At 61.0% G+C, this 25,076-nt stretch overlaps 1 protein-coding gene across 14 annotated transcripts; it reads left to right on the top strand.

Moving 5' to 3' along the window:
* Positions 1-3,288: 3,288 nt before the first annotated feature.
* On the top strand, positions 3,289-25,076 carry SNED1 (sushi, nidogen and EGF like domains 1). Of its 14 annotated transcripts, none has more exons than XM_075507788.1 (32): positions 3,289-3,668; positions 5,733-6,020; positions 6,680-6,820; positions 7,507-7,669; positions 8,568-8,693; positions 8,835-8,948; positions 9,738-9,851; positions 10,104-10,217; positions 10,345-10,461; positions 10,767-10,892; positions 11,170-11,274; positions 11,736-11,849; positions 12,001-12,117; positions 12,603-12,719; positions 12,807-12,923; positions 13,361-13,534; positions 13,710-13,823; positions 14,807-14,920; positions 15,348-15,461; positions 15,546-15,659; positions 16,528-16,590; positions 17,794-17,977; positions 18,067-18,179; positions 18,725-19,003; positions 19,344-19,488; positions 19,831-19,913; positions 20,699-20,785; positions 21,043-21,159; positions 21,650-21,740; positions 22,369-22,452; positions 22,702-22,739; positions 23,147-25,076. In XM_075507788.1, exons 1-31 carry the CDS (start codon positions 3,465-3,467, stop codon positions 22,736-22,738), a joined length of 3,990 nt encoding a protein of 1,329 aa, XP_075363903.1. In that variant the 5' UTR covers positions 3,289-3,464; the 3' UTR covers position 22,739; positions 23,147-25,076. The 14 variants fall into 14 exon arrangements, with proteins under 14 accessions (XP_075363903.1, XP_075363893.1, XP_075363892.1 ...); XM_075507778.1 differs by having other exon boundaries at positions 16,294-16,590; positions 21,653-21,740; XM_075507777.1 differs by having other exon boundaries at positions 16,294-16,590.

Raw genomic sequence — 25,076 nt, 5'->3', positions numbered from 1 at the left:
GGAAGGGAGGGGGAGAGGCAAATCTAAACCATGTGCTGACCTGCAGGCTCCTCCGCCCTAAAGCATCCGTGCTGAACGCTCTCTCTCTCTGGATCGTTAATAGCTCCCTGGGTCCTTTCCGCACGCCCCCCCCACCTCGTGGGGCCTGTCTGGGTGGGGCGGGTCGGGCTTTGTGCTCTTTCCCAGTGGTTTTCCAGGGCTGCCTTTCGTGGGAGGCAGCAGGCAATTCTGGGGCTGTGAACAGCAGCTGGGAGGAACCGGGGAGCAACTGCCCATGGATTTGGGGCAACCCTGGTGCTGTGATGCTGGGGAGAGACAGGCTTGGCGTCGGCCAAAGGACCTCTGCCTCCATCCGTTGCTCCTGGAGGTGGCATCCACCTCTCCCTCTGGCACAGCTTTGCAGTGGGTGAGCTTGTCCCGCAGAGCACCTGGTGCCTGCCAGCCTCCTCAACCTGTTCGTCGGGTGCCCGCAGAGAGTGCGAGGAAGCACCAGGTCCAAATGCTGCTGGGACCCATGCCGAGGCATTTTGCTGAGGAACTCACAGGTGCCAGGAAGGGCAGGGGAAGCCTGGGATGAGTGCCTGGGATGCCCCTGGGACCTGCACAGCCCCCACTCCAGAGTGACAGCCCCACTGAACCCACCCCCTGGGGTGGGCACAGGGGATCCCGGTCCCGTTTTGGAGGCCACCAAGAAGCTGGACACCCTGAATGCAGCTGCAGACAGAGGAAAGGGGCATTTGCTCCTGGAGAGGGAGCAGGCGGCAGTGGCCGGAGCTTGGCCAGATGTTGTGGGGAAAGGGCTGCTTCCCCCCATGCTCCTCCCAGCCTTCCCAGCACAGAGCCCAGTTTCGCACTGGCTCCAGCTCCTGGCCCAGAGGAAATGGCTGCCGGCTGTGGTCCACAGCTGTTTTCCCCGCTTGGTTTGCTGCTTTCAATTTAACATCCTGGGGAGCTGGGCTGGGACGACGCAGGGGGAGCAGTGTGATGCTTTCCCATGCGAAGCCTGCCTGAAAGAAAATCCTTTGCTCATGCTTGGGATGGCTGCTGGCAGGGCTGCTCCCTCCTGCCTGCCCTGCCTGTCTCCGGAGGGAAAACCTGCCAGCAGAAACCCAGGATGGCCCCTGTGGGAATGCTCATGGTGGCAGGGGGCAGGTTGGTGCCACCATGTCCCCGTGTCCCTTGGGAGCTGAGCTTGCAGCATGGCCTGGCATGGCATGGCAGGGCTGGGAGACAGGACTTTTGGGACCACGTGGCACGCGGTGGGGGGCAACCCCTGCCATGGGGTGGTGGGGCTCACCCTCCCGGGTGCGAGGTGGTGGATGGCGACAGCCAGAAGACCCCCCCCAGCCGTTCCCCAAAAGAGATGGGTCTTGGCCAGCACCCCCAGAGCCGTGGATGGGCTGCGTGGAGAGGGTGGTGGTACCCCTGCTACGTCCCCCTGCGCAGCATCCCTCGGGCTGGGGAAGGGGCGAAATGGGCGAGCAGCCTAATGCCTTCCAGAAGATCAGCTGTAAACGGCCGGGGAGGGTAATTCATATCAAACTCATAAAGCCTTTATTAGTGTCTCAGGGGAGAAATCCGGATGTGGCCGTTTATTTATTTTGGATTTTGCTCCCCCCCCCCCCCCCCCCCCTTTCCTTTTAACATTTTCTTCCAGAAGATTTTTAAAGGGACAGGGATGCCTCGCTGTGTTCAGCAGCAGGGCTTGGCAGGGGCCAGCTGAGATACCCTGGTGTCTCAAGGAGTTGGGCAGATCTCAGGGTCTGGCTTTGGGGCTACTCTGAGGGGGGGCAGGTCCTGGTGCTGCTGGGGACCAGGGGTGCCATGCTGCCCTGAGGGTGTTTTGGAGCCCCGCAGCTTTGTCCTGGGTGCTGCATCCCTGCTGCCCGCAAGGTCCCCCCTTGCACCCAGTCCTGCTCTCAGCCCTCCACCCAAAGCCTCAGTTTTCCCTGCTCTACAGAGAGGCGATGATCCCTGCGTCAGCTCTGGCTGCCTCTTGGGGCAGCCAGCAGTGTGTGGGCAAGGATTTTAGGAGCACCCTCACACCGGTGGCAGAGCTGGGGCCCCAGTGAGGCAGACTTTCCATGGCAGTGTCCGTGGCTGGTCCTAACCCGGTCCCGCTGTTGTTTGCTCCTCCACTTCACTCTTTACATAATTTGTTCCTTGGCCCCTTTTCAAACGTACCTCGCAATCGTTACAGCAGAGGATATTTATACAGCGGGGGTGTGGAATAACATGGAAAACCTCTGGAAACAGGGACTGGATTCCCACACCATCCCAGTGCTGAGGGCCGGCAACGGCCCTCCCCAGTTTTGCCGGGATCCTGGATGGTGCTGGATGGGGTACTCCCTTGCATCCCCCCCCATTCTGCTCCCATGCACCCCAGATGCTCATGCTGCGGGACAGGTTGGGCACAGCTACAGGGGTGCTGGGAGGTGGGAGGGGATGGGGCCACCGAGCACCCCAGTCCAGCTGGATCCCTCACCCCAGCACCTGCCTGGTGGTGGTGCAGGCAGCATCCATAGTTAACTGTCAATTAACTATCAAAACCCACCAATGTTTTTTAGCAGGGTCTCCCAGGGGGCAGCCCCGCCAGTCTTCTGGGGGACTGGGCTTTCTCAAATGGCTTTATCAAAACCATTTGCTGATGGTAAATGTAGGGTGGGTGGGGTGGGTGTGGGGCTTTTTTTTTTCTCCAGTGGAGACAAAGAGGCCCTTGAGCCTAAAGCGTAACTTAAACCATGGCATTCCTGAAAAGAATTTCCTGATAATATTTTTAGCACCTGAAAAAAAAAAGCGGGGGGGGGGGGCAAAAAAAAAGCAAATAACACCATTTTTATCTCTTCCACTCTTTTTGTTCCCTCCAGTCCTCTGTTTTAAAGGAGCAGAGGGGACCCGCTGCTGAACTGCAGCTGGGGGGGAGGAGGCCGCGGCTGGCCCCGGAGGGGGTCTCTGCACCCATGCATGTCCTTGGGTGGTGGCTACTTTTCCCCCGTGGGGGATGAGGGGGCGGCGAGGGGTCCCTCTGCGGGGGGCTTGGGACGAGAGGGGGCGGCAGGGGCGACCCTGTGTGGGGTCCTCTGCCGCCCCCTCCCCCCCGGCCCCTGCGGAGGGACCCCACGGCCGCCGTGGGGGTACCCCCCACCGCCCCCTCCTCCCCTCTCCTCCGCGCCCTCCCATCCGCACCCCGCCCCTCTACCACCGCCCTCCCGGCGCGCCGAGTGCCCATTGGATGACCGCACCCGGGCTATGCAAATCAACCGCGGGGGGCGGGGCTGGCGGGGTGAAGGAGCCAGGCGCGGCGGCAGGGCTCTGAGCTGCAGCGGGCGCCTGGTTCCAAGCCGCTTAACTCCGCCCGCCATCTCTGAGCTCCGTGCCCGTTGGCGGACGCTCTTCCCCTGCCGCGCCGCCATGCCGCGGCGGCCGGTGCCGGCCTGAGAGGCGAGCGGCGGATCCCAGCGGCCATGCGGGGCCTGGCGGGCTGGGCCGTGCTGGTGGCCCTGGGCGAGTGGCTGTGGGCGGCCGGCGTGGTGCCGCTGGCGGACTTCTATCCCTTCGGGCCCACGCAGGGCGATGCCGCCACGCGGAAGCAGGACGACGGCGGCTCCGAGCTGCGGCCCCTCTCCGTCCCCTTCCCCTTCTTCGGCGCGGGGCACACCGGTCTCTATGTGAGTACCGGGGGGCAGCGGGGACGGCCTCCCCTGGGGCCTCCTATTTTATTTCATTTTTAAATTACTGTCCCACTCGGATGAATCCAAGTGCATCTGGGTTTCCACGGGGGCCGTTGGGTGGTCCCCATTTAACTCGGAGCATCAGAGGAATAACGGTGTGCTGAGGGCGGGGGGAGATCTAGCGGGGCCCGGGCCTCAGCATGCATGCTGGACCCCTGGCTCAGCGGGGCCGGGGCTGCCTCGGGTGGTGCAACAAGGGTCCTTGGCCCTGGCGAGAGTGCTGGCCCCGGCACGCTGGGGATGCTGGACGAAGCACTTGCCCGCAGTGGGGAGCCCCGGACTTAGCCCTGGCTGGAGCCAGACGGGTGTCCGCGTGGCAGGGCTGCTTCTCTCTGGGGAGCTACTGTCCTGGGGGAGCTGGCATGGGGCTGGGCTCACCTGGAAACCTCCGTCCTCGAGGGCTGCCTCCAACCACCTCCTCCTCCTTTGCAAAAACCAGCAACAACAAAAAAAGCCCTTCTTGGCTCTAGCTCTATCACATCTTGCTTTAATCAGGGGAAGAATGTTCCTCTGTGGACACCGCGGGGTTACGAAGGCTTTGGGAAACAGGAATCTTCTTCCCCTTAGTTACAGCAAAGACTGCCCCTTGTTCAAATGGAGGGGCTGGGGACCCTCCCCAGGGGCTGCACAAGACTGTCACAGGCCAGCCACCCCTCCCTGGGCGTGTGGGCAGCTGGGGCACAGGCACGCTGGCTTTAGCCTGGCTCCTGGTGGGACACTGGCTCCCAGCTCCTTGTCGGCACGCGAGCGTGACACTGCTGCCTGCCCCTGCCTGCTGCGTGCCAGGGCTGTTCTCTCTACTTGAGAGCCTCTTCACTGCACTATGCCCCCGCTTTCCCACGCTGCAGCCCAGGGGCTTGCCGGGCTGGTGCTGCTGGAGCTGGGCACTGCACACTGGGGAGCTCAGCTGGGGGGCTGTGTGCCCCCCACCTGTCCTGCTGTCGCTTGTGGGCAGCACTGCAGGCAGGGGAACTGAGTGGCTGGGAGCTCCCTGCCCCACTGGGGTTGCCAGTGTGGCAGGGTGCTGGCAGAGTCTCCTCCTGGGAATTTGGGGGCTGAGGGTGAGAGTGTTTCCTCTTGATCCCTACCCTTGCTGCCTGCTCAGGCAGCAGTGCATGCAGGGGTTTTCCTCCCCTTCCTCACTCCTGCTGTATCCCCAAGCACTCCAGACAGCAGCATCCGCTATCTCCAGCTTCTTCCCTGGGCTGAGAGCCACCTCCGCCATGCATCACTGGACTGGGCATCCCAGGACCCTAATCTGGGTTTGCCCCAGTTAATTCGTACTGGGGAAGGGCTTGGAGCTTGCAGTATCTTGCCCCAGGTGTCTGGCATCCCCCGCTTTAATGACTAGCCTGTGAGGCCCAGCCAGCACTGGGGGCTTTGCATGGAATGGTGGCACTTGGTCACCTGGGGACCATGAGTCCATTAGCTTGACTGCTTGTTGCTCACTCAGAGCGCTGCTCATGCCAGTGGATGAATTGCTGCCTATCAAGGCTTCCCCCATCCTATGCTGGTGGCTGTCTGGCTCGGGCATGACCCTCCTGCCAGGAGCGTGGCAGCCTGGCCCTAGACCCCAGCCCTACAGGCTGTGTGTCAGGCATAAGAGAACAGGGAGCGAGCAAAACAGCCCCTCATCCCTGCCAAGAGCACTGGCATGAGCTGGCCAAGCGTGCTGGGCGCTGTTTGTTTAAAGTGCCGGGGCCGCCACAGTTTTCTCAGCTGTTCCCCCTTCCCCTGGCCCGGCCACGGTGGAGAACAGGGCTGGGTTTGTTCAGGCTGCTGCCTCCCTGCAGCCGCACTCCAGTGAGCGAACTGCTGGGGCAGGGTGCTGCGGGTGCCGGGGCACGTCTCTGCTTCCAAGGGCAGGAAGAGGAAGTGCTCCAATATTTGTGGAAGGGAGGGGGGGAGAAAGGTAAAATGGAAAGCACCTCTAAAACATGGATTCCTGCCAGCAGCAGGAATCAACTGTGGACACCCATTTCTTTCCCTCCCTTTCCGCAGGTGAACAACAATGGGATCATCTCATTCCTGAAGGAGGTCTCACAGTTCACGCCAGTGGCCTTCCCCATCTCCAGGGACCGGCGTGTGGTGGCTGCTTTCTGGGCAGATGTGGATAACCGGCAGGCGGGCGATGTGTATTACCGGGAGAGCACTGAACAGCCCATCTTAGAGAGAGCAAGCAGGGATATCACGCAGTATTTCCCTGAGTTCCCAGGGTTTTCTGCGCAGTGGGTCTTCATCGCCACCTGGTACCGAGTGACCTTCTTTGGGGGCAGTTCACTTTCACCAGTGAGTAGCTGGGGCAAAGCAGCCATTAGTTTAGGGGTAGGGTTTGTTGTGGGGTTTTTTTTTTTGTTTGTTTGTTTGGTTGGTTTTTTTAAAAGGAGCATCCCACCAGAGCTTTGGTGCCTTCCGTGGCGGTGGCACTCCTGCTGCATGCGGCATGGAGCTGTTAGCAGGGCTAAGCTGACCCTGGCAGCTCCATCACGATGCCTTGCTGTGACAGAGCAGTGCCGGGCTGGTAAAACCAAACCCTCCTCTTTGTGCCACATGGAAGCTGCAAATCGCCAGTATCCCCCTACTCAGGCAACAGCAGGGCTGCGTTTGCCTGCCTGCCTGTGGCTGTGCTGAGGAGCCGGTTGCAGACAGTGTTTGGTGCCTTTCTTCCAGGGGCCCAATAACCATGTTTCTCCCCATTTTTCCTGTTCCCTCGGGAGGAGAAGAGAGCTGTTCTGCTGGCTGGGGTGTGCTGGGCAGGGGGTTCACAACACCTTAGGGTTAAAAATAATTAAACCCAACTGCCTTTTCTAGCAGAGGAGGACTGGGGCTAAAAAGAAACATTCCTTTGCTAAATGCTCTTTCCATCATTTTATTTTCTGGCTGTTTTTTGGCTGGCTTGCCTGCCCTCCTCCTGCCCACTCACTGCTTTCTTCCCCTCCCTGCTGCAGGTAAACACTTTTCAGATTGTCCTCATCACAGATGGCAAGCTCTCCTTCACCATCTTCAACTATGAGTCCATCACCTGGACCACGGGTATGCATGCCAGCAGTGGGGGGGACTTTGCTGGGCTCGGCGGCATTGCAGCGCAGGTAAGCGGCGAACGCGGCCCCCAGGGTACCCAGGTAGTGCATCTGCCCTGTGACCTTGCAGGTCCTAGTTTGGTTTTTTTGGAGGTGGAAAGCCTCCCCCTCCTTTTTTTTTTTTTAAAGTTCTTAAATAGCCGTGTGTGCTCATACAGGGGGCTTTGTTATCCTGAAACCACAGGTCTTTGCCTTGGCTGCTGCCTTGTGGTCCCTTTTCCTTCTTAACCTCAGCCTTTAAGAGCAGCTGCCACAGCCAGCACAGCTTTCGCGTGTATTTTTATTTCACCTTTGTGTGCGTTGTTGTGTTTAAGGGAAAAAAAGCCAACACCCACACCCGCAAAAACCCCGGTACCCGTTCACATGTGTGAATTTACAGGCAGCTGATCTGTGCTTGGCTTCCTGCCTGCCAGCCTGCAGCAGGCAGGATGCTGCAGGTGGAGAGGAAGTGGATGGGTCTTGAATCCCAGTGGAGGGACCAAGCAGGCAGGGTGGCCGCTTCATCCCGTCGTGCCGGCTGTCGTCCTGGTGCGTGGACAGGGCTGAGTGCTCGCCGGTGGCGTGTGGAAGGGGACAGTTGGTCTGAGCAGTGCCGCTGGCGGTGCTGAGTGGCAGGAGAGATGAGCCCTTGTGCTCCAGCCGCCTTCCCCTGTGTGCTAGTGATGTCTCTTTACCCTCTGCCCTTGTCCTCCCAGGCAGGTTTTAACGCTGGTGATGGAAAGCGCTACTTCAACATCCCCGGATCCCGCACCGATGACATCGCTGACGTGGAGATGACGACAAATGTGGGTATCCCCGGGCGCTGGGTGTTCAGAATCGATGATGCCCAGGTGCAAGTGGGGGGCTGCAGCAATACAAGTAAGAGGACAGCAGTTAGGTTTATTTAACTCCCAACCCAACCCCACACTGTTCTCCAGCCCTGTCTTTCCCTGCCTCAACCCCCACCTCCGCGGGGTGGAAGAGATGGCTCGAAGGGCTTGGGGAGGGAGGGGAGGCAGCCATGGGGGGACCATCCTCAATGCCTGCCGTGGCTGGGGATGGCACTTACAGGTGCCCCGGGGCTGGGAAGGGGCTGGGAGAGCAAATGGGGAGGGGAGGAAGACTTTTGAGATGAAAAGAGCCTGCGGGGAGTGATGAGGGAGGCTGGGAAGGCGGTAACGGCACACAGGCAGGGGCACGGCCCGAGGGACCTGCACCCTAGGGGGATGCACAGCTCTGTAAGTCCCAGGAGGCTGGGGTGAGCCATGCAGAGAGCTGCTGCATGCCAGCCTCCCCCGTGGGGCCAGGGTGCCAGGGCTGGGCCATGGTCCCCACCCCGGTGGTACTGACATGTACCCCATGGAGCTGCTGGCCTCCTGTTCCTTGTCCCCGCTCCCCCCCCCAGCCGTGTTTTCCCACCCATGATCTGCGTGTGTCTCGCATTGCTGGCGGGTTTGCTGTACATGGGCTCTCCTGTCCCCCTTTCCCTCTGCCCTGGGTGCTAGGCGAGGGCATGTCCATGTGCCCCTGGCCAGCGGGGCTGACCCTGTGCAGCCTCTCCCCCTTGCACAGGAGGAATAAAACTGGCCCCATCCCAGAGGAGCCTGTGAGGAGTGGACCCTGCCCTGCCGTGAGGCAGGCAGCTCCTGTGGGCTCCCTGAGCATCCCGGGGAGCCGGGTGGGTGCGGAGACAGACCCCAGTGCTGGTGTGACTGGAAGGCGGCGGGTGAGCCCTGCCGGGGTGCGGGCTGACGGGGGGCACCGCCTGTCCCCACAGCCTCTGTCTGCCTGACACTGCGGCCCTGCCTGAATGGGGGGAAGTGTATCGAGGACTGCATCACGGGCAACCCCTCCTACACCTGCTCCTGCCTGGCTGGCTTTACTGGGAAGAGGTGCCATGTTGGTGAGTGCTGGCCCCAAGCTCCTGGTGCTTTGTCACAGGGAGCAGGTCTCGCTTCTGGTGTCACCGTCATGTGCTGGCAGTCTCTGTCCCTGTGGCTGTCCCTGCCCTGAGCTCCTGCCCCCACCCGGGGCTCTGTTTCAGATGTGGACGAGTGTCTCTCCCACCCATGTCAGAACGGAGCCACCTGCCTCAATGGTGCTGGCAGCTTCAGCTGCAGGTGCCTGCCGGGCTTCAGAGGCACCAGCTGCGAGGCCGGTGAGCACGGGGCTGCTGGCGTGGTGGGGCTGGGTCTTTGCCATGCTTGAAGAGCAGAGACCCCAGGCTTGCGGGGGGGGAATCTTCAAGATTGGGGCGGCTGCAGAAGCCACTGGGCTTGAGTGGTTTGTGACGGGTGCCGAGCACCGCCGGCTTGGATTTCAGCTTGCTCCAGGCAAAGGAAACTTTGCTCTGGCTGTGAGCCCTTCCTGCTACTGGCAGCCTGCTCCGCCAAGGGCTCAGCTCAGCGCTGCCGCCGGCATGTCTCCCCACCACTGCTCCTTTAGTGAGAAAAACTGGCGGTTAGTGCTGAAACAGAAGTCTTGGAGGCCCTGCTTTTGCAGGTGATGCTCTTGTCCCAAGCCCTTTGAAGCCAGCGGGGACTCTCCCGGTCCTGGCAGGGGCTGTGGTGGTCAATTTCCCCTGCTGCTGGCCTCTGCCCACCGGTGGAAGTGCTGCCAAAGCATTTGGCTCCCAGCAAGCCTCCGCGCTGGTGGAGAAAGAGAGCAGGGAGTTGACTTTTGGGGGAGGGAGGGAGAAACTCCCAGCATGGCATGCTGGCATCCAAGAGGTGCAGGGGGATGAAAGGGCTGAGCTGCCTGAGGAAGAGTTTTGGGAAGAGCCGTGGCTGGGGACGCGACTGCTGTCTCCCACTGGAGGGTGTGTTGGTGGCTCCGAGGTGCGCGCTCTGCCTGGCCCCAGCATCGCCATGTGTGCAGAGGATGCCATGTGCTGGTCCTGCACCTGGGTTGATCCCCCCCCTCTCTTTTTTTCGGTGTCCCACTGCAGAAGAGTCGCCATGTGAGAGTAGAGTGTGCCAGAACGGCGGGAGGTGCCAGGCAGTGAATGGGACAGCAGCATGCTTGTGCCAGCCAGGGTACACAGGGGTGGACTGCCAGACAGGTGGGTGGCAGGAGCAGGTGTGTGGGGGGGTTGGTGACATTTTGCACCTTGGCAAGCTGCCTTCCCACGCTGCTCCACCCCTGGCTGTCATTTTGGGAGGGAAGTGCTTGGCGTTGCTGGTGGCACTGATCCCCCCCCCCCCCCCCGGGCTATCGCCTTCCCCCTCCCAAGCATCGTCCAGGATGGGAGGCAGCGGGTGGACCGGCAGTGCCCATGCCCGGCCTGACTGCCCCTCCCGGCCTCCCCTTGCAGAGGTGAATGAGTGCGAGTCCATCCCGTGCCTGAATGGTGGGCACTGCATCGACCTGGTCGATAACTACACCTGTGTGTGCCTGGAGCCCTTCGTGGGACAGCGCTGTGAGACAGGTGCCTGCTCCTGCCTGCACCTCAGGATAACCCACACCAGGGACTGTGTCCCCCATGCTCCGCTGGCCATCACAGCCCCTCTCCCAGGGCCAGGCTCTGCTCATCACTTGCTTGCTTTCCCCCCCAGACTCATCTTCCTGCGAGGACCGGAGCTGCCGGAACCGGCAGACGTGCAACTACATCCGCCCTGGCCGCTACATCTGCACCTGCTCCCCGGGTTATTATGGCAACAACTGCCAGTATGGTGAGTGGAGTCACGTCTCGCCCAGCCCGGCACGGGAGCTGGTTTCGTGGGAGCTAGGGGGGAAGGGGTGAATGGCTAAAAAGGGGCTGCATTGGCCGTAGGCAGTGCCAAAAGCTGGTGGGCAGGGTATGCAGAGGGATCATGGTGCTGCCGGCAGGGAGCTCCTTCCATCGGGGCTGCTTGGCCATGGTGGGGTCTCTGGTGTGAAGCTGGGCTAGACCAGCTCTGCCCTGCCTCCCCCAGGAGAGAGGGTGTTCCAGCCCCAGGCTGGGATGGCTGTGGCTCAGCCTCCCCCTTCCCCACAGGCGGGCCCCGTGTGCCTGGTGCCTGCCTCTCCCACCCATGCCAGAATGCGGGCAGCTGCCTGGAGACAGAGCAGGGCTACATCTGCGAATGCCAGGAGGGCTACGCTGGGCAGGACTGTCGAGACAGTGAGTACCGGGAGGATCTCTGTGGTGGGATGTCACATCTCTAGGGGAGCCTTTGTGCTCCTGAGAAGGAGAAGCAGCAGCCCTGGAGAGCCCATTGAGGGCTCCTGGACTGAACAGTGGATCTGTCCTGCTGAAGGAGACTATGTCTGGGGGGCGGGGGCTCGTGGCTGCTACCCACCTGAGCTCCCCCTGTGGATGGCATCCAGCAAGGCTGCTTGGCTTTCCCAGTACCACAAGCAGGAGGGGTCCTGGCACCCTCCCATCTCCTCTCTTGCAGAGCTCTCAGAGGGCTGCGAGTGTCGCAACGGGGGCAGTTGTCTGGAGGGGAACGTCACCATCTGCCAGTGCCTGCCTGGGTTTTTTGGTCTCCTCTGTGAATTTGGTAGGTGAAGGCTTCTTGCTTGTTGTGTTTGCTCCCTCTCCAGAATGCTTGAGCCAGGCAGGCTGCAGGCAAGCAACGAAACACTCTGCCCATACCTGAGCCTAGCGTGGTACCAGGGGTATGCACTGAATTTGAGCCTGGAAATATTGTCCCCTGGTGAGGAGGCAACGCTTCTATGTCCATCGCTCCCCCTTGAGCCGTGCCTCTCCCAGCCCCTGGCCCCAGCCCAGCTCCCCTGGGTGGGGAGGGAACCACAGTCTTCGTGCGCTCCTGCTCCAAAGCTCACTGGGCATCCAGGCTGGCCCTTGCCCTTCACACAGTCTGTGGCATGTGGTACAGAGGGTCTGTCCCATCTCATCAGACCCTGCAAAGTTAGGAGACCCCAGTTTCTGGCCAGGCAGCTGGCTGGATGTCATTCTGCCACCAGTTGACAGAGGCCGGCACTCGCCATGTGTTCGCAGAAGTCACCACCACACCGTGCAACATGAACACCCAGTGCCCGGATGGCGGGTACTGCATGGAGTATGGCGGGAGCTATCTGTGCGTCTGCCACACTGACTACGGCACCAACCACAGTAAGTCTTGTCTGTGGGGATGCGGGACCAGCCTGGGAAGGGACATGCAACAGGGGTTGGGTGCTGAGCAGGGATACAGTAATCAGCCAGGGAGCAGCCCTCACACCCCTGGTCATACGTCCTCAGTGAGGCCCTGTGTTTGGCTTTGCAGCAATGCCATCCCCCTGTGACTCGGAGCCCTGCCTGAATGGGGGGTCCTGCGAGGTTCATGACGACTCGTATACCTGCGAGTGTCCTCAAGGCTTCCTTGGCAAGCACTGTGAGAAAGGTACCTGCATGGAGCTCCCTGCCGGCCCCAGGACTGGAAAAGAGCTTGGATCCTTGTGGTAGATGAGCGGCTGCTTGCTGAGCTGTAGCTAGAAATGGGTGCAGGTTATCCCATCCCATCCTATCCCACAGGGTGGAGGGAGGATTGCGTGGCTCTCTTCACAGCCCCTAACAGTTGTGGTAGCTGATCCAGTTGTTGTGTTTCCTGCAGAACACCATTAGTGTTGGAGTTTTTTTACATGCCTGAGCTTCTGGCCTCAGGAACAGCCACCAGTCCCCTGGCATCATGCGCCCATGGCACCCGCAAGGCCCCGGCATGTGTCTGCATGGGTGTTGTTTCATGGTGTTGCTGAGCCCAGGGCTGTGAGGCTTAGGTGCGCTCTGCTTTCCCACAGCAAGGGGTTTGGTGGGGTGCTGGCGGGAGGCGATGGCTCTCAGGGTGCCAGCAGCAGTGGGTGACCCCTGCTCTCGGCGTTCTCTCTGCAGCTAAGCCACGGCTCTGCAGCACAGGGCCCTGTCGCAACGGGGGCACCTGCAGGGAGGCGGATGGCGAGTACCACTGCACCTGCCCCTACCGCTTCACTGGCAAGCACTGCGAGATCGGTATGGCTCCCCAGCCCCCACCCCAGGGAGGAGAGGCAACAGTCATCCATGCTCATTGCTCAGCTCCTGCCTGCCCTCTCTCCCCAGGTAAGCCAGACCCTTGCGCCTCGGGGCCCTGCCAGAACAGGGGCACCTGCTTCCACTACATCGGCAAGTACAAGTGCGACTGTCCCCCAGGCTACACTGGCCGGCACTGTGAAATTGGTAGGTGTGAGCAGGGCTGCCTGGGGAGGTGTTGGGGCTGCTGGTGGAGCCAACAGCCATGGCGGTAGCAAGTGAGCCTTGCTGCTTGCTTTGAACCTCCTTCCCTGTAATTTGAAGTGCTTTGACCCTTTCTTGCACCCTGCTGGAAGCCAGGGAAGCACTGCCAGAGGGGGAAAGGGGATGGCTTTGGTTTCTGGCCTCTGCCAGCTCTGCAGTGGTTGCTCTTTGCTCCGCTCTTCTAGTGCCCTCCCCGTGCTTCTTCAGCCCCTGTGAGAATGGCGCTACCTGTGAGGACCTTGGCAAGGGCTATGCTTGCACGTGCCCAGTGGGCTATGTAGGGAAGCGCTGCCAGTCTGGTAAGGGCCTTGTGCTGCCCCTGCCAGCCAGGAGCTTGGGGTGCCTCTGTGGGCCCCACTCACCCCCCTGTCTCTCCCCAGAGGTTGACTGCGGTGTCCCCAGTGAGGTGAAGCATGCCCAGGCCTCTTTCAACTCCACCAAGGTGGGCTCGCTGGCTGAATACCACTGTGAGCTGGGCTACACCCTCAGTCAGCACAACCACCCCCGTGTCTGCCGCTTGCCAGGTGTCTGGAGTGATCCCCCCGAGTGTGATGGTGAGGAGCCCTGGGGCACCGTCCCAGTGGGCTGCGCTTATGACCATGGTTTGGTGACCCCAGGACATGTACTCCAGTCCTCCCCTGCCCGTGTCTGTGGACAGAGCCCCCCTGGGGACCCCTGCCTGGTGCTCATGTCTCTCGCCTTGTCTCTCCCCTGCCCAAATGCCTGCAGAGATCAATGAGTGCTGGTCCCAGCCCTGCCTGAATGGTGGCTGGTGCAAGGACCGTGTCGCCAAGTTCCTGTGCCTGTGTGAGCCGGGTTACACTGGCCACCACTGCGAGTCGGGTAGGAGACCGTGCCTGGTATGCTCCGGGGCCACTGCAGGCAGCCATAGAAAACCCTTCCTCACCCCCCAGGCCCTGGGGAATGACAGTGGGCATGAACCCACGGCCAGGAGCTGGGCTGCCTGTGGTTGTGTGGGCTGGCTTCAGTCTCCTGCCTGTGCGCTCAGATCAGCCTGCAGCAAGTGCTCCTCTTCCGGAGCCCCCGGCCAGCTGTGGGATGTGCTGGTGGGGAGACGCTGCTCATGGTCGGGCAGAGGAGCAGGCAGGGCTGTGGGGGCATGTGCGCTACTTGTGACCCCTGCTAATGGATGCTGTGCGGGCATCCCCATCACTGATGGAGCAATGACTTCTCCTGACACGTGTTAAGCCCGTGCAGAGAAGCCCTAGATCTCGGGATCTGGGTGGCAAGTGCCCTGCATGGCTCCAGAGCTATTGGCCAAGAGTCAGAGGAAAAAGCAGCTTGAGGTTGCACACTTTTGGCCACACTGTGCTCGTGCATGCACACGTGTGTATGCACATGGTCATGGTTGCGTGTGGGTGCTGGTTGAAGCGGGTGACAGGCAGCATGGGGGCTGGTGGGACTCTGTGGCAGGTGGCTCTAGCCTGGCTCCCCAGGGCCTGGCAGAGGACGGTGGTGGGAGAAGGTGGGATGCCCGCCAGGGGTTAGAGGAGGGGACGTGCCGCAGGCACCCTGCGGGACCTCTTGGCACAACCCCACACTGCCAGCTGTCCCCACATGTCCCTGTGGACATGTCCCCATGCCCAGCTCCCACTGCAGCCCCTGCGCAGGGGCAGGCATGGGGTAATGGGCTCCCAATGGCCTCAGGATTAGGGCTGTTCCTGGCTGGTGGGCTTGGGGGTAGTGAGTGACGTGGGGAGGCTCCGCATCCTGCGGGAGAAGCGCTGCCTCTCTGAGCCCCCTGTCCCCTGCCACTGACCCCATTGCTGTGCTGAGCCAGTGCCTGTCCTCCCACCGCTCCCCAGATGTCGACGAGTGCCAGTCAGAGCCCTGTAAGAACGGCGGAACCTGCCGGGACCTCCCTGGGTCCTTTGCTTGCTACTGTCCTGAGGGCTTTGTGGGGACCCAGTGCGAGACAGGTAGGGACTCGCCCTTCCTGGGGTGGTGGGAGGCTGGACTGGGCACCGGGATGCGGCCGGGACCAGCACCGAGCCAGGTGGCTCGTTGCTGTCTTGGGCACTTTGACCCTGAGCCATCGCTCTGGGGACTTGCTGCCTGTCACGCCTCCTTGCCTGCGGTTTCGGGGGCAGAGCTGAAACTGCTCTGGTGGGGAGGGAGCAAGGAACAAGGTGTCTGCCAGTGATGGATCCCCTTTTGAAGGCATCCACCCCCTGGATGTGGCCGCCACAGCGCTTGGGTGGGATTCTGGGTCCAGACTGACTGTGCCAAGCCCTGGGCTGCCATTCTGCTGCCCGCTCAGGGGGTCACTGCCATCGCTCACCCGCGGGAGCTGGCTGCCAGCATGCTGGGGGCCCCCACTCACCACCAGCCTCCTCCTGCCTCCAGAAGTGGATGCCTGTGAGTCAGGCCCTTGCCGAAATGGAGGGGAATGCGAGAGCTACAGGGGCTCCTACCTCTGCGTGTGCCTGGAGGGTTTCTTCGGCTACCACTGTGAGACAGGTGAGGTGGGCAGGGTGGCTCGGCACAGGGCCACTTGGCCAGCTGGCACTGCTAATACTGCCGGGCCTGGCGCTTCTCCTGCAGCCAGCGACCCCTGCTTCTCCAGCCCCTGCGGGAGCAGAGGCTACTGCCTGCCTGGCAATGGCACCCACAGCTGCACCTGCAAAGTCAGCTACACAGGCAAGAGCTGCGAAAAAGGTAAAGGCCCTCAGGAGCAGCACCAGGATGTGGCGCGGGGCTCGACAACGGCCTGGTGGTGGCCACTGCCCACGGAGGGCTCGACACTGTTTGGGACCAGCAGCTCTCCTTGAGGCGGGCAGGGCTGGGGCCTTGTCTCTCTGGGGGGGCAGCCCGGGCCCCATCCATGCCGCGGGTGGGTGCTGGCATGCTGAGCTGCTGCCGCAGGTGCCAGGCTTGGCATGAGGACGTGGGGAACAGGTTTTACTGGCTCCCTGCAGTGATGGTCATCCCCTCGGATGCCCTCAGGAGGGGAGGCCGAGGTGTCCGAGGGAAGCCTCTTGCTGCCAGCAGTGGCGTCTCCGGGGCCCCTCACCCCATCTTGCCGGCACCCTAGGCCCGGCAGGTGGCGGCAAGCGCTCGACCGCCAGTGCTGCCAGGTCACAGTGGCTGGCAGTGCTCCTGGCACCCTGGCTCCTTGGGTGCCTGCCAGGCCAGTGGTGGCTGGTGCCCGCAGTGCCCCTGCCAGGTGCGCAGAGAGAGAGAGCAACGGCCCCGTCCTCCATCGCTGCCTCTCTGCCTCTTGCTGCCGGGGTCTGTTATCTAAAGATTCATGGCGTTACCTCTCCCCTTTGCTTTTGCCCACACCCTGAAGAATTGCTGCCACCAACCTCATTAAAGGTGGAAAGGGTGGAGGACACTGGTGTGTTGATTTCTTGGCACCCACCTGAGGACGCAGCCGCCAGGCAACTCATTGACGGCTACGCCGTGACGTACGTATCCCTCGACGGCTCTTACCGCAGGACAGATTTTGTGGACCGAAGTCGTTCTGCCCACCAATTGCGGGCACTAGCCTCCGGCAGAGCCTACAATATTTCTGTCTTTTCAGTCAAACGCAACGTGAACAACAAGAATGATATCAGCAGGCCCATCATGCTCACCACGCGCACTAGTGAGTAGCGTCCCCGGGGGGATCATGGTCGTGAGCATGCGTGGCCCCCACAGGCACCAGGGCTTCTGCTGCCTGTTCCAGCTGCAGTCTGGGCCTGTGCCAAACCCCGGCAGGTTTGGTGGTGCAGATCCTAAAATCCAGCTGGGGGTCTTTGGAAAGCGCTTGGCACAGAGAATTGCTGTTCTCTTTGCTGTGAGTAAAAGGAGTCTGAACCCCACATGGCTCACTGGGCCCCTGCCCAGGGGCTGGTAAGGGAGCTGGCAGTGGGGACTACTCCTGGATCCTGTTCATCAGGGCCAGGCTGCGCCCGCTGCACTGGTTAGTCCTTGTCACTGGGCCAAGGGTAGCGCAGGTCCCCAGGGCTGCTTGGCTGAGCTGGAGAAGCCCCTGTGCCAGCCATGCAGCGGGGCTGGGTGATGTCTGCCAACAACGAGCCCTGTGGGCGAGTCACTCTGCCATCCCACTGGGCTTGGTGTGGGGACACTAGAGAGGGCAGAGGCTGGCAAGGACCTCTGCTCTGTGGGCAGAGGGAAGGGGGCACAGTAATGTCTTTGTGGGGGGATGGGCAGGTGAAGCAGTTGCAGTCCTGCTTTCTAGGGCAGGTGGATGTAGAAATCAAGTGCAAACTGAGGATGGGAAGGGATTAGACCTAGAAAAGCTGCCCTCTAACAACAGGGGCATGGTGGTGGGAAAGCCCAGCCTGTGGGCTACATCCCCCCAGTGGGCTGAGACTGAGTGAAGCCCAGGGGAGGAGAAGGCAGGCATGGTGCTGGGCACAGCAGGGGTCTGTGCCCCTGGCCATGGCATCTTGGGAGGCCTTGAGCCAGGGCTGGATGCCAGGGGCAGTGAGAACCAGGCTCAGGACAGCTGCCTGGGGCGTGCAGTGGACTTAGGGCCAGGCCCAGGCACTGCAGCCCCTTTGGAGCTGCTGTCAGGAGGCTGGGGGCAGAGGAGGACAGCCCGAGGGGTGCCACGGATGGCATAAGGCCTTTGCAGGCAGGCAGATGGATGCGACTCCTGCCTGCCCACACCTCCCGCCTGCCTGCAGGTGGTGAGGATGGGAGAGCACAAGTCTGGCAGGGTAGGTGGTGCTGAGCTGCTCCTGCTGGGGAAGCCATTCTATAGGGGCATGTGGGAGGGATGGATGAGGCAACCTGCGATGACCAGCAGCTGACTGCAGCCCTCTCTGCTTGCTCTGGCCAGGACCGCGTCCGGTGGAAGGCTTTGAGATCACGAATGTGACGGCCAGTGCCATCACGGTGCAATGGGCTCTCCACCGGCTCAAGCACTCCACCGTTAGTAGGGTGCGTGTTGCCATCCGCCAGCCGGGTGACCTGGTAGACCGCACTGTGGAGCTGAACAGCAGCGTGGCCAAGTATACCTTCTTGTGAGTGGGGCGGCGGACAGGTGCCAGGCCAGCTGGCCCTCCCGGGCTGCCCACCTTTCCCCTTCCCACCCTGCCTTCCTCCTCCACAGGGACCTGCAGCCAGGAGAGAGGTACATTGTCCATGTCACAACGCTGAGCGGCCTGGGGATGGAAGACCACCCCTCAGAGAGTCTGGCCATGGCCCCCTTCCACGTATGGACAAGTGAGTGGGATTGCCTTTGCCACCCCCCCACTGCTGCAGGGGCCCTGGGGCTTGGCAGGCACAGGGCAGCCATGGCTCATGGCCAGCAGGAAAGCTGCAGGGAGGGGAAGGTGCATAAGCTGCCAGCCTGTCTGGCCAGCATGGCGTGTAGGAGGCGTGCAGGCAGCCCTCAGGAAGGGCAGGCAAGGCAGCAGCACATCCTCCCCTTTCAGATGTCGTTCACTGCCCAAGACCAGCATGAGCTCAGCCCTATGTGGAGCCTGTATGGGCCTGATTCATCCCCTCCTGTATGGCAGCCAGAGGACAAGGGCCAGATCTGGGTGCCAGGGTGCAGTGAGGCTCTGCCCCCCTTGCCAGGGACCTAGTGCTGAGCATCTCCTCCCAGTGCATTGCACGGCTGGAGCTGAGCTGAGGGTTGGCTGGGGCATGGCCAGGCAAGCTGAGGCCCTGGAATGCTTATTAGGTGGTGTGTGAGCAAGTAACGTGGTCGCCATTCAAGGACACCAGCACTGACTCCTTTTCTCCCCACCTCCTGCCTGCCCCAGGGCCTCTCCCCCCCCAAAACCTCACCGCCTCCCGCATCACCACTACTTCTGTGTCCATGGCGTGGGAGCAGCCACCTGCTGGTGCTGTGGAGGCGTACATCATCAATGTCACCACTGCTCAGAGCGTGAAGAGCCGCTATGTGCCCAATGGGAAGCTTGTGACCTACATGGTGCGGGACCTGCTCCCTGGGCAGCGGTACCGCCTGTCCGTGACGGCTGTGCAGAACACAGAGCAAGGTCAAGTGCACAGTGAGCCCATCTACCTCTACGTCACCACCTGTGAGTGCCTGGCTCGCTGGGGCACTGTCAGTTTGCTGCAGCACAAGGGAGACAATGGGCTAATGGGCAAGTGGGGCAGGGGGGTAGGAAGCCAGTTGACCAACAGTAACGAGCCCGTGGGGACTTGCTGCCCTAGAACCGGGTGCCTGCAGCAGGCACAGGATGCAGGTCCCCTGCAAAGGGAGCTGGGGGTTGCAGGGTGCCCAGGCATGTGGAGAGTATGCACATGTCCCCGGACAGCCCTAAATGGCAGCCTGAGGATGAGGGGACTGGCTGGGAGTTGGGTTGCAGTGCAGACTCATGGCCTACCTCCCACTAAACCTAACCCTTTGGTCTGCAGTGCAGAGGGATGGGGCTCCAGAGAGACGGTGGAGCCAAGCTGGACACCCCCGGGTCTTGCGCAACAGGCTGCCCCCAGCTTTCCTGCCTGAACTCCGCTTGCTAGCAGATCGTGACACAGCTGAGGAGCCCTCGCCAGCCCCCAGGTAGGTGCTGCCCTGACAGCAGCACCCCTGGCTCTTCAACCAGCACTCTGCCCAAGCATTGGGCTGAACACAGCCCCTTTTCCCAGCTCCCTTGTCCGGGTGTGCACAGGGTCAAGCCACGCTCCTGCTGGGTTGTGCCTCTTGCCCACCCACTGGGGCCCTCAGCCAGGCAGGCCCTTGCCCTGTGAGCAGGTCCCCCATGCTGCCCACAGCTGAGCCTGCACCAAGCCTCATGCCACCAGCAAGTGCTTTATCCAGCTGCCTCCAGCCCTAGCACATGGGGTGGCTGTGGCCTGGGGGTCCCACAGTGTACCCTGTACCCTCATGGCTCTCCTGTCCCAGGTTCACTGAGCTGGTCGATGGCAGAGGGAGGATCAGCACCAGGTTCAGCACTGTGTTAAGCAAATCCATCACTGTGAAGACACGTAAGTGCTCTGCTGCCTTTCTGGGCCCCTCCTGTCACCCAGTGCCATCTCTTATGCCTACACCCAGGATGGAGTGGCAGCCAGGCAGGCCGCTGTAGGGCTGGGGGAGCCATAGAGGAGAGCAGAACCCTCTCGCCTCTTGCTGGGCAGACAAACATCTGCCCTGCTCACTAGACCCCTGCCCAGGGAGAGCGGTGACACATGGCCAGTTGTGGAGCCCAGAGAGGGACCCTCGGTGATGAGAGGTGATGCTAGCTGTAGCACAGGCTGACCTTCTCCCCTGCCAACAGCAGTAGGAGCCCAGGCAGCCACCCCGTGGCCCTCCAGCACAGCCCCTGCCTGCCCAGCAGCCTGAGCCCCCGCTGCCAAGCACAGTCTCACACTTGAGGAGGGTGCCTGGGTAAGATGCCCTTCGCTAGCCCAGGACCAGCCTCCTGTTTGCCACCCCAGAACACCAGGGATACAAGTGCCAGCCCAAGATATCCTACCAGGCCTGGGAACCCCATGCCACAGAGTGGGGAAGGGGCCTGGCACACCTGATGGCAGCCCTGGGCTTGCTGCACATCTCTGCTCTGTCCCTGCCTCCCCAGGGCTCCATGTCCCACAGCCCTCCAGGAAGGGTGAGGTGGTCACCCTAATTCTAGGGGTGCCAACTGGGAAGGGGTAAAACAGTGTCTCAGGCCTGACCAGATCCTTGGTGCTGCGGGCAGGCTGGATCCTACCGGAGGGGCTGCCTTTGGGTCTGGCTGTGGCTGGAGGTGACATTTGACCCTCTCGTTGCCCAGAGCCGGAGGCTCCAGTGAAGCTGGAGAACGTGGAGGTGTCCAGCCAGGGCAGTCTGGCACTGAAGCTGCATGAGGCAAAGAGCAAGAGTAAGTCTAGGGGGAGACACATGAGCAGCAGGGACCCAGCCCAGGACCTGCAGGCAGGCAGGGTGCTCGGCACCAGCCTGCTCTCCTTGTTGCTGCCCTGCCAGGAGGCACAAAAGGGGCGTGGTGTTGGGCCCCTGCTGGCTGCCCCATCCCTGCTCACCCACTTGCAGCTCTCCCTGGGAGCACCCTGGCACGCTGTGGGGTTGGGCAGGGCTGTGCTGTGGCCCCGGGGTCTGACAGCTGTACGTGTTTTGCAGGTGAGGGGCAGAACTGCTCCACGAACCCCTGCAGGAATGGAGGCACCTGCATCAGAGATGCCGAGTCCTACCACTGTGACTGCCGCCTGGGCTTCAAGGGCCGGCTCTGTGAGCTGGGTGAGTGCAGTGCTGCTGTCAGAGGGCCAAGCTCCGACAGCAGGGCAGCTGTCCCAGCCACAGGTCCCCCAGGGCGCAGGTCACCGAGCACACCCTGTCAGCACCTGGCTCCTCCCAGCCAAGGGGGCTCCCACCATGCCCAGGCTCCGCTTGAGAGGGCTGCGCTGTGCCAACAGCGGAGACAGGGGCTGGGCCCTGCTCTTGCCAGTTCGGGCAGATCTGGGAGTGCAGGTCTGCTCCCTGCTTCTGGCCAAGCCCTCCACTTCTGCTAGGCAGCCTGGCAAGCCAGGCTCCTGCCCTGCCCACGTAGTTATCTGGGCACTGCGAGGCTGGGGGCTCTGCTTCTCCTGGCAGGCCAGCTCTGTTAAGCCTAGCCCTCCAGGACAGCAGAGGGGAAGCCAGGGGGGCCTCGCTGGCCCCCTGTCACAGGGCACAGGCAGGCAGGGCCAGAGATGGGCTTGTTGATAGCTCCCCTCTCCTGTTCCCTAAGCAGCCTGCAAGAAGGTGCCACACTCGTGCACGCGGCTGTACTCGGAAACCAAGTCATTCCCTGTGTGGGAAGGAGGTACCTGCCACTACCTGTGAGTACTGCCTGCGGGTTGTGCTCCCCCCTTCCCCTTGTGGGGATGTCTCCCCACAGCTCAGCTCTGGGGAAGGGAGAGTGAGTGTGAGGCCATCTCAGACCCTGGCTGGCAGCTGCCAGGTGGCTGCAGCTGCCCCCTCCCCAGCACAGGCTGAGCAGCCTTGTCTGCCCTCTAGGCCCTGGGGCTGCCCCACCAACTGCATTTCAGGGCAGGGTGTTGCTGAAATGACAGCCTCGTAGTGGTGTTACCCACCTACATGGCAGCGAGGTTGGATTTGGTGTGCGTGACCCCCCCCAAGCAGCAGTGGATCCTTGCCTGTTGCCTGCCAGCCCAGCTTCTAGCTGCTTCTCCAACTGCAGGCAGAGGGCTGGGGCCAGCCCTGCTGCAATGCCAGGGCATGGGGGCCTCTGCTCTGTCCCCCACCCCCTGCAATGGAAGTGCAAGGGCCTGGCTGCATGGGATCAGCCCTCAGGCATAGCAGGCTCAGTCCCATTCCTACCAAGGCTGGCTACCACAGCCTGGAACGAAACAGGGGAGACCCCCAGACTCCCCCCTGCCCTTACACTTATAATAGCAGATCTGTCCCTGTTATTCCCTACAACTCGTCCCTCTGCTGTGTGTGCAGGTACAGGAGAGTCTACAAGGTACACCAGGACTTCTGCTACAAGGAGAGCTGCGAGAGCACCGGTTCTGAGAAGACAACCAGCAGGTACAGCTAACAGCACTGTGCTGGCTTTCCAGTGGCCCAGGATGGGAGGATGCAGCCAGCTGGTGTTGCCCAGCATGTGCAGGTGTGCCCAGGCTGGGGGTGGGCTGAGAGACAGGTGCAGGTACCCTGTACAGAACAGAGTATGAGGAGTGCATGACTGAGGTTCAGACACCAGCTCTGCGTGCCCTCCCTGCGAGTGATGGCTGAGGGGCTGCAGGGCTGATGGTGCTCTCCTCCCTTCTCTTTCAGAAAACCAAGCAACAGTCACACACTGAAGAAGCCATAGAGTAAGTACATGCTTCAGGCCCTCCTCAGCTGCAGGCAGGGGCAGCCTGCACCCCTGCACAGGATGTTGGGGAGGAGAAGGGTGGAGGCCATGGTGCAGCCCAGGCTCATGCTGCTGTGTTGAGGGGGTGCGAGGGCTCTCCAGCTGCTGCACGTGCCTGAGAGTTCCTGGTTGTGGCTGGGGTGGAGGAACAGAAGGCAATGCTCTACTCCCCCGCACCTCTGCAAGCCCCATGAACAAGAGATTCCTGGGCACTGCCTCCTGCCCGTGCAAGGCAAAGGCTGGAGCCCTGGAGGGGGCAGGTCCCTTTCTCCTAGCCTGAGACAGGTGCACAGCATGGGAAGAGGCAGCTGCAGAGCTTTTAGGGGACTCTGCACACCAGCTCATTCTCCTCCTGCTCCTTCACAGGGTTCCAAGCAGTAGAAGCTTCATCTTTCCACATCTAAGGGCTTTTGAAACACCAGGAAGATCAGATCTGCTCTCTGGGTTGAACACAGCAGGGGAACCTTCCTGCCTGGCATCAGCCTCTCCCTCTCCTCCAGCCCATTAGGGACAGCCGGATCGGCACGCTGAGCAGTGCTCCCTTCCCTCTGCCAGACCAGCACTGCCTTCACTCTGGCTTGCCTTACTCTGGCCACCGCTCTGTCCCCAAGGAGCTGAGTGCCAGTGTACTGCGGCTGGCTGGCTGCCTCCCAAGGGGCCCAGCCTGCTCGGCCCCCCAGCTGCTCTGCATGAGCCATGGGCTTCCAGCTCTGCTCAGGCATCAGCAGGGCTGAGCCCAGCTCCCTGCCACCAGCATCTGCACCAACCTGTTTTCATAATCCAAGGTTATAAATTACCTGTAGCCCCCAAATAAAACAGTTTAATGCAGACCAAAAAGCCTTAGCTATCACCTGAACTGTGGCCCACAAAAATGTGGTAGGAAGAGACCTTTCCTATGTAGATGAGTTAGAAATAGCGAGCAGCTCCCCCAAGCAGTGAGGTGAGCACAGCCACTGGAGGTGCATCCCTGTCTCCTCTGCTCTACTGGGGGGAAATTGAGGCAGCTTCTACTGCATGCCTTTTTTTTTTTCTTTGCTTTGTAAAAAAATCCCTGGTTTTAACCAAGTTTCCAGCTTGGAAAGCGATAGAGCACCTAGAAAGAATTTTAAAAATGATCTGTAGAGTGAAGTTTGTCAGCTGAGGCATAACACCATGCTTGTTCTGACACTACTCTCTTCCAAGCACAGGGCACAGTAGGGGCTTGGTGACGAAGCAAGCTCCATGTACCATCCCCCTGAGCCACTCGCAGTGTTTGTGTTCCCTGTGGCACCAGCTGGTGCCGCAATGCCACTGCTGTGTTTTTTGTGGAGGAGAGGACCACCGGGCAAGGCCCTGCAGTGGCTGCCCCACCAACTGTGGCAGGGCAGGCAAGGAAAAAGTGTAGCTTAGAAACTTTCCTAGTTTTTGTGAGTTTGTATGACAACACTAGTTAAACATAGATTTGTGTATTAACGTACACACTGTATATTATAAATTAATACATACCAGAGATATATCATAGTTATGGTAGAGAGTGTTATTTCCTGAGCAGCATGGGGGGCATCCCTGCGGGGCAGCTCTCCTCCTGCGAGCATTGCAGGGCCCTTTGTTGTTCAGCCACGTGTGTCAAGCTGCAGCCCAGAAGATGCTCTCAGAGCAGAACAGGCCCAGGAGCTTTGGTGTTCCTAGCACTACCCTCTCCCTCCCCAGAGCAGTGTAAGAGTGGCTGCTGAGGCATCTGGCAGCAGCCTGGGAGCCAGTAAAGCCCTGACCAGCTAGCCATTTGTGATGCTCCCCTCCTGCCCTGACTCTAGCTCTGCACCCAGAAGAGAATCAAAGTCAGAGATGGACATGCCTCATTTTCCTCCAAGGCTACTGTTCCTGCTCTAGCCTCCCTGCTGCAAGGTGAGCATGGAAGTCCTGCCTCCCCAGGGCATGAGAGGAAGCTAGCCCTTGCCTGGAAGAGCAGGGCAAGGGGAAAGCCACAACAGGCTCTGCTGTCCATGAGGGAAGAGAGGGTTTGGGGCTGTGGTCAGAAAATGTTTGTACCTCTGCCTTGTCAGCCACGGGCTGCAAACGTGGAGGTGGTCCTGCCCTGGGACAGTCCCATTTCAGCACAGCCCCTGGGCCCAGTCAGAACTGCCACAGGCCCTGTCCCTGCAGCAACGGGAACCGTGGCCCTGCTGCGAGCCAGCATAGCAGCCCCCTGCCTCCTGCCCCACAGCCAGCACAGTATGTAATGCAGCTGGAAGGTTTTAATCTAGCATTGGAACTAAGTTAGTTATTTTGGTTTGATTTTTAAAATAAAAACACTTTA

This window comes from Mycteria americana, chromosome 7, assembly GCF_035582795.1.
Source record: "Mycteria americana isolate JAX WOST 10 ecotype Jacksonville Zoo and Gardens chromosome 7, USCA_MyAme_1.0, whole genome shotgun sequence".
NCBI classification, from domain to species: domain Eukaryota; kingdom Metazoa; phylum Chordata; class Aves; order Ciconiiformes; family Ciconiidae; genus Mycteria; species Mycteria americana.
Note: the sequence above shows the minus strand (reverse complement) of the source record. Positions and strands in the feature narration are given on the sequence as shown.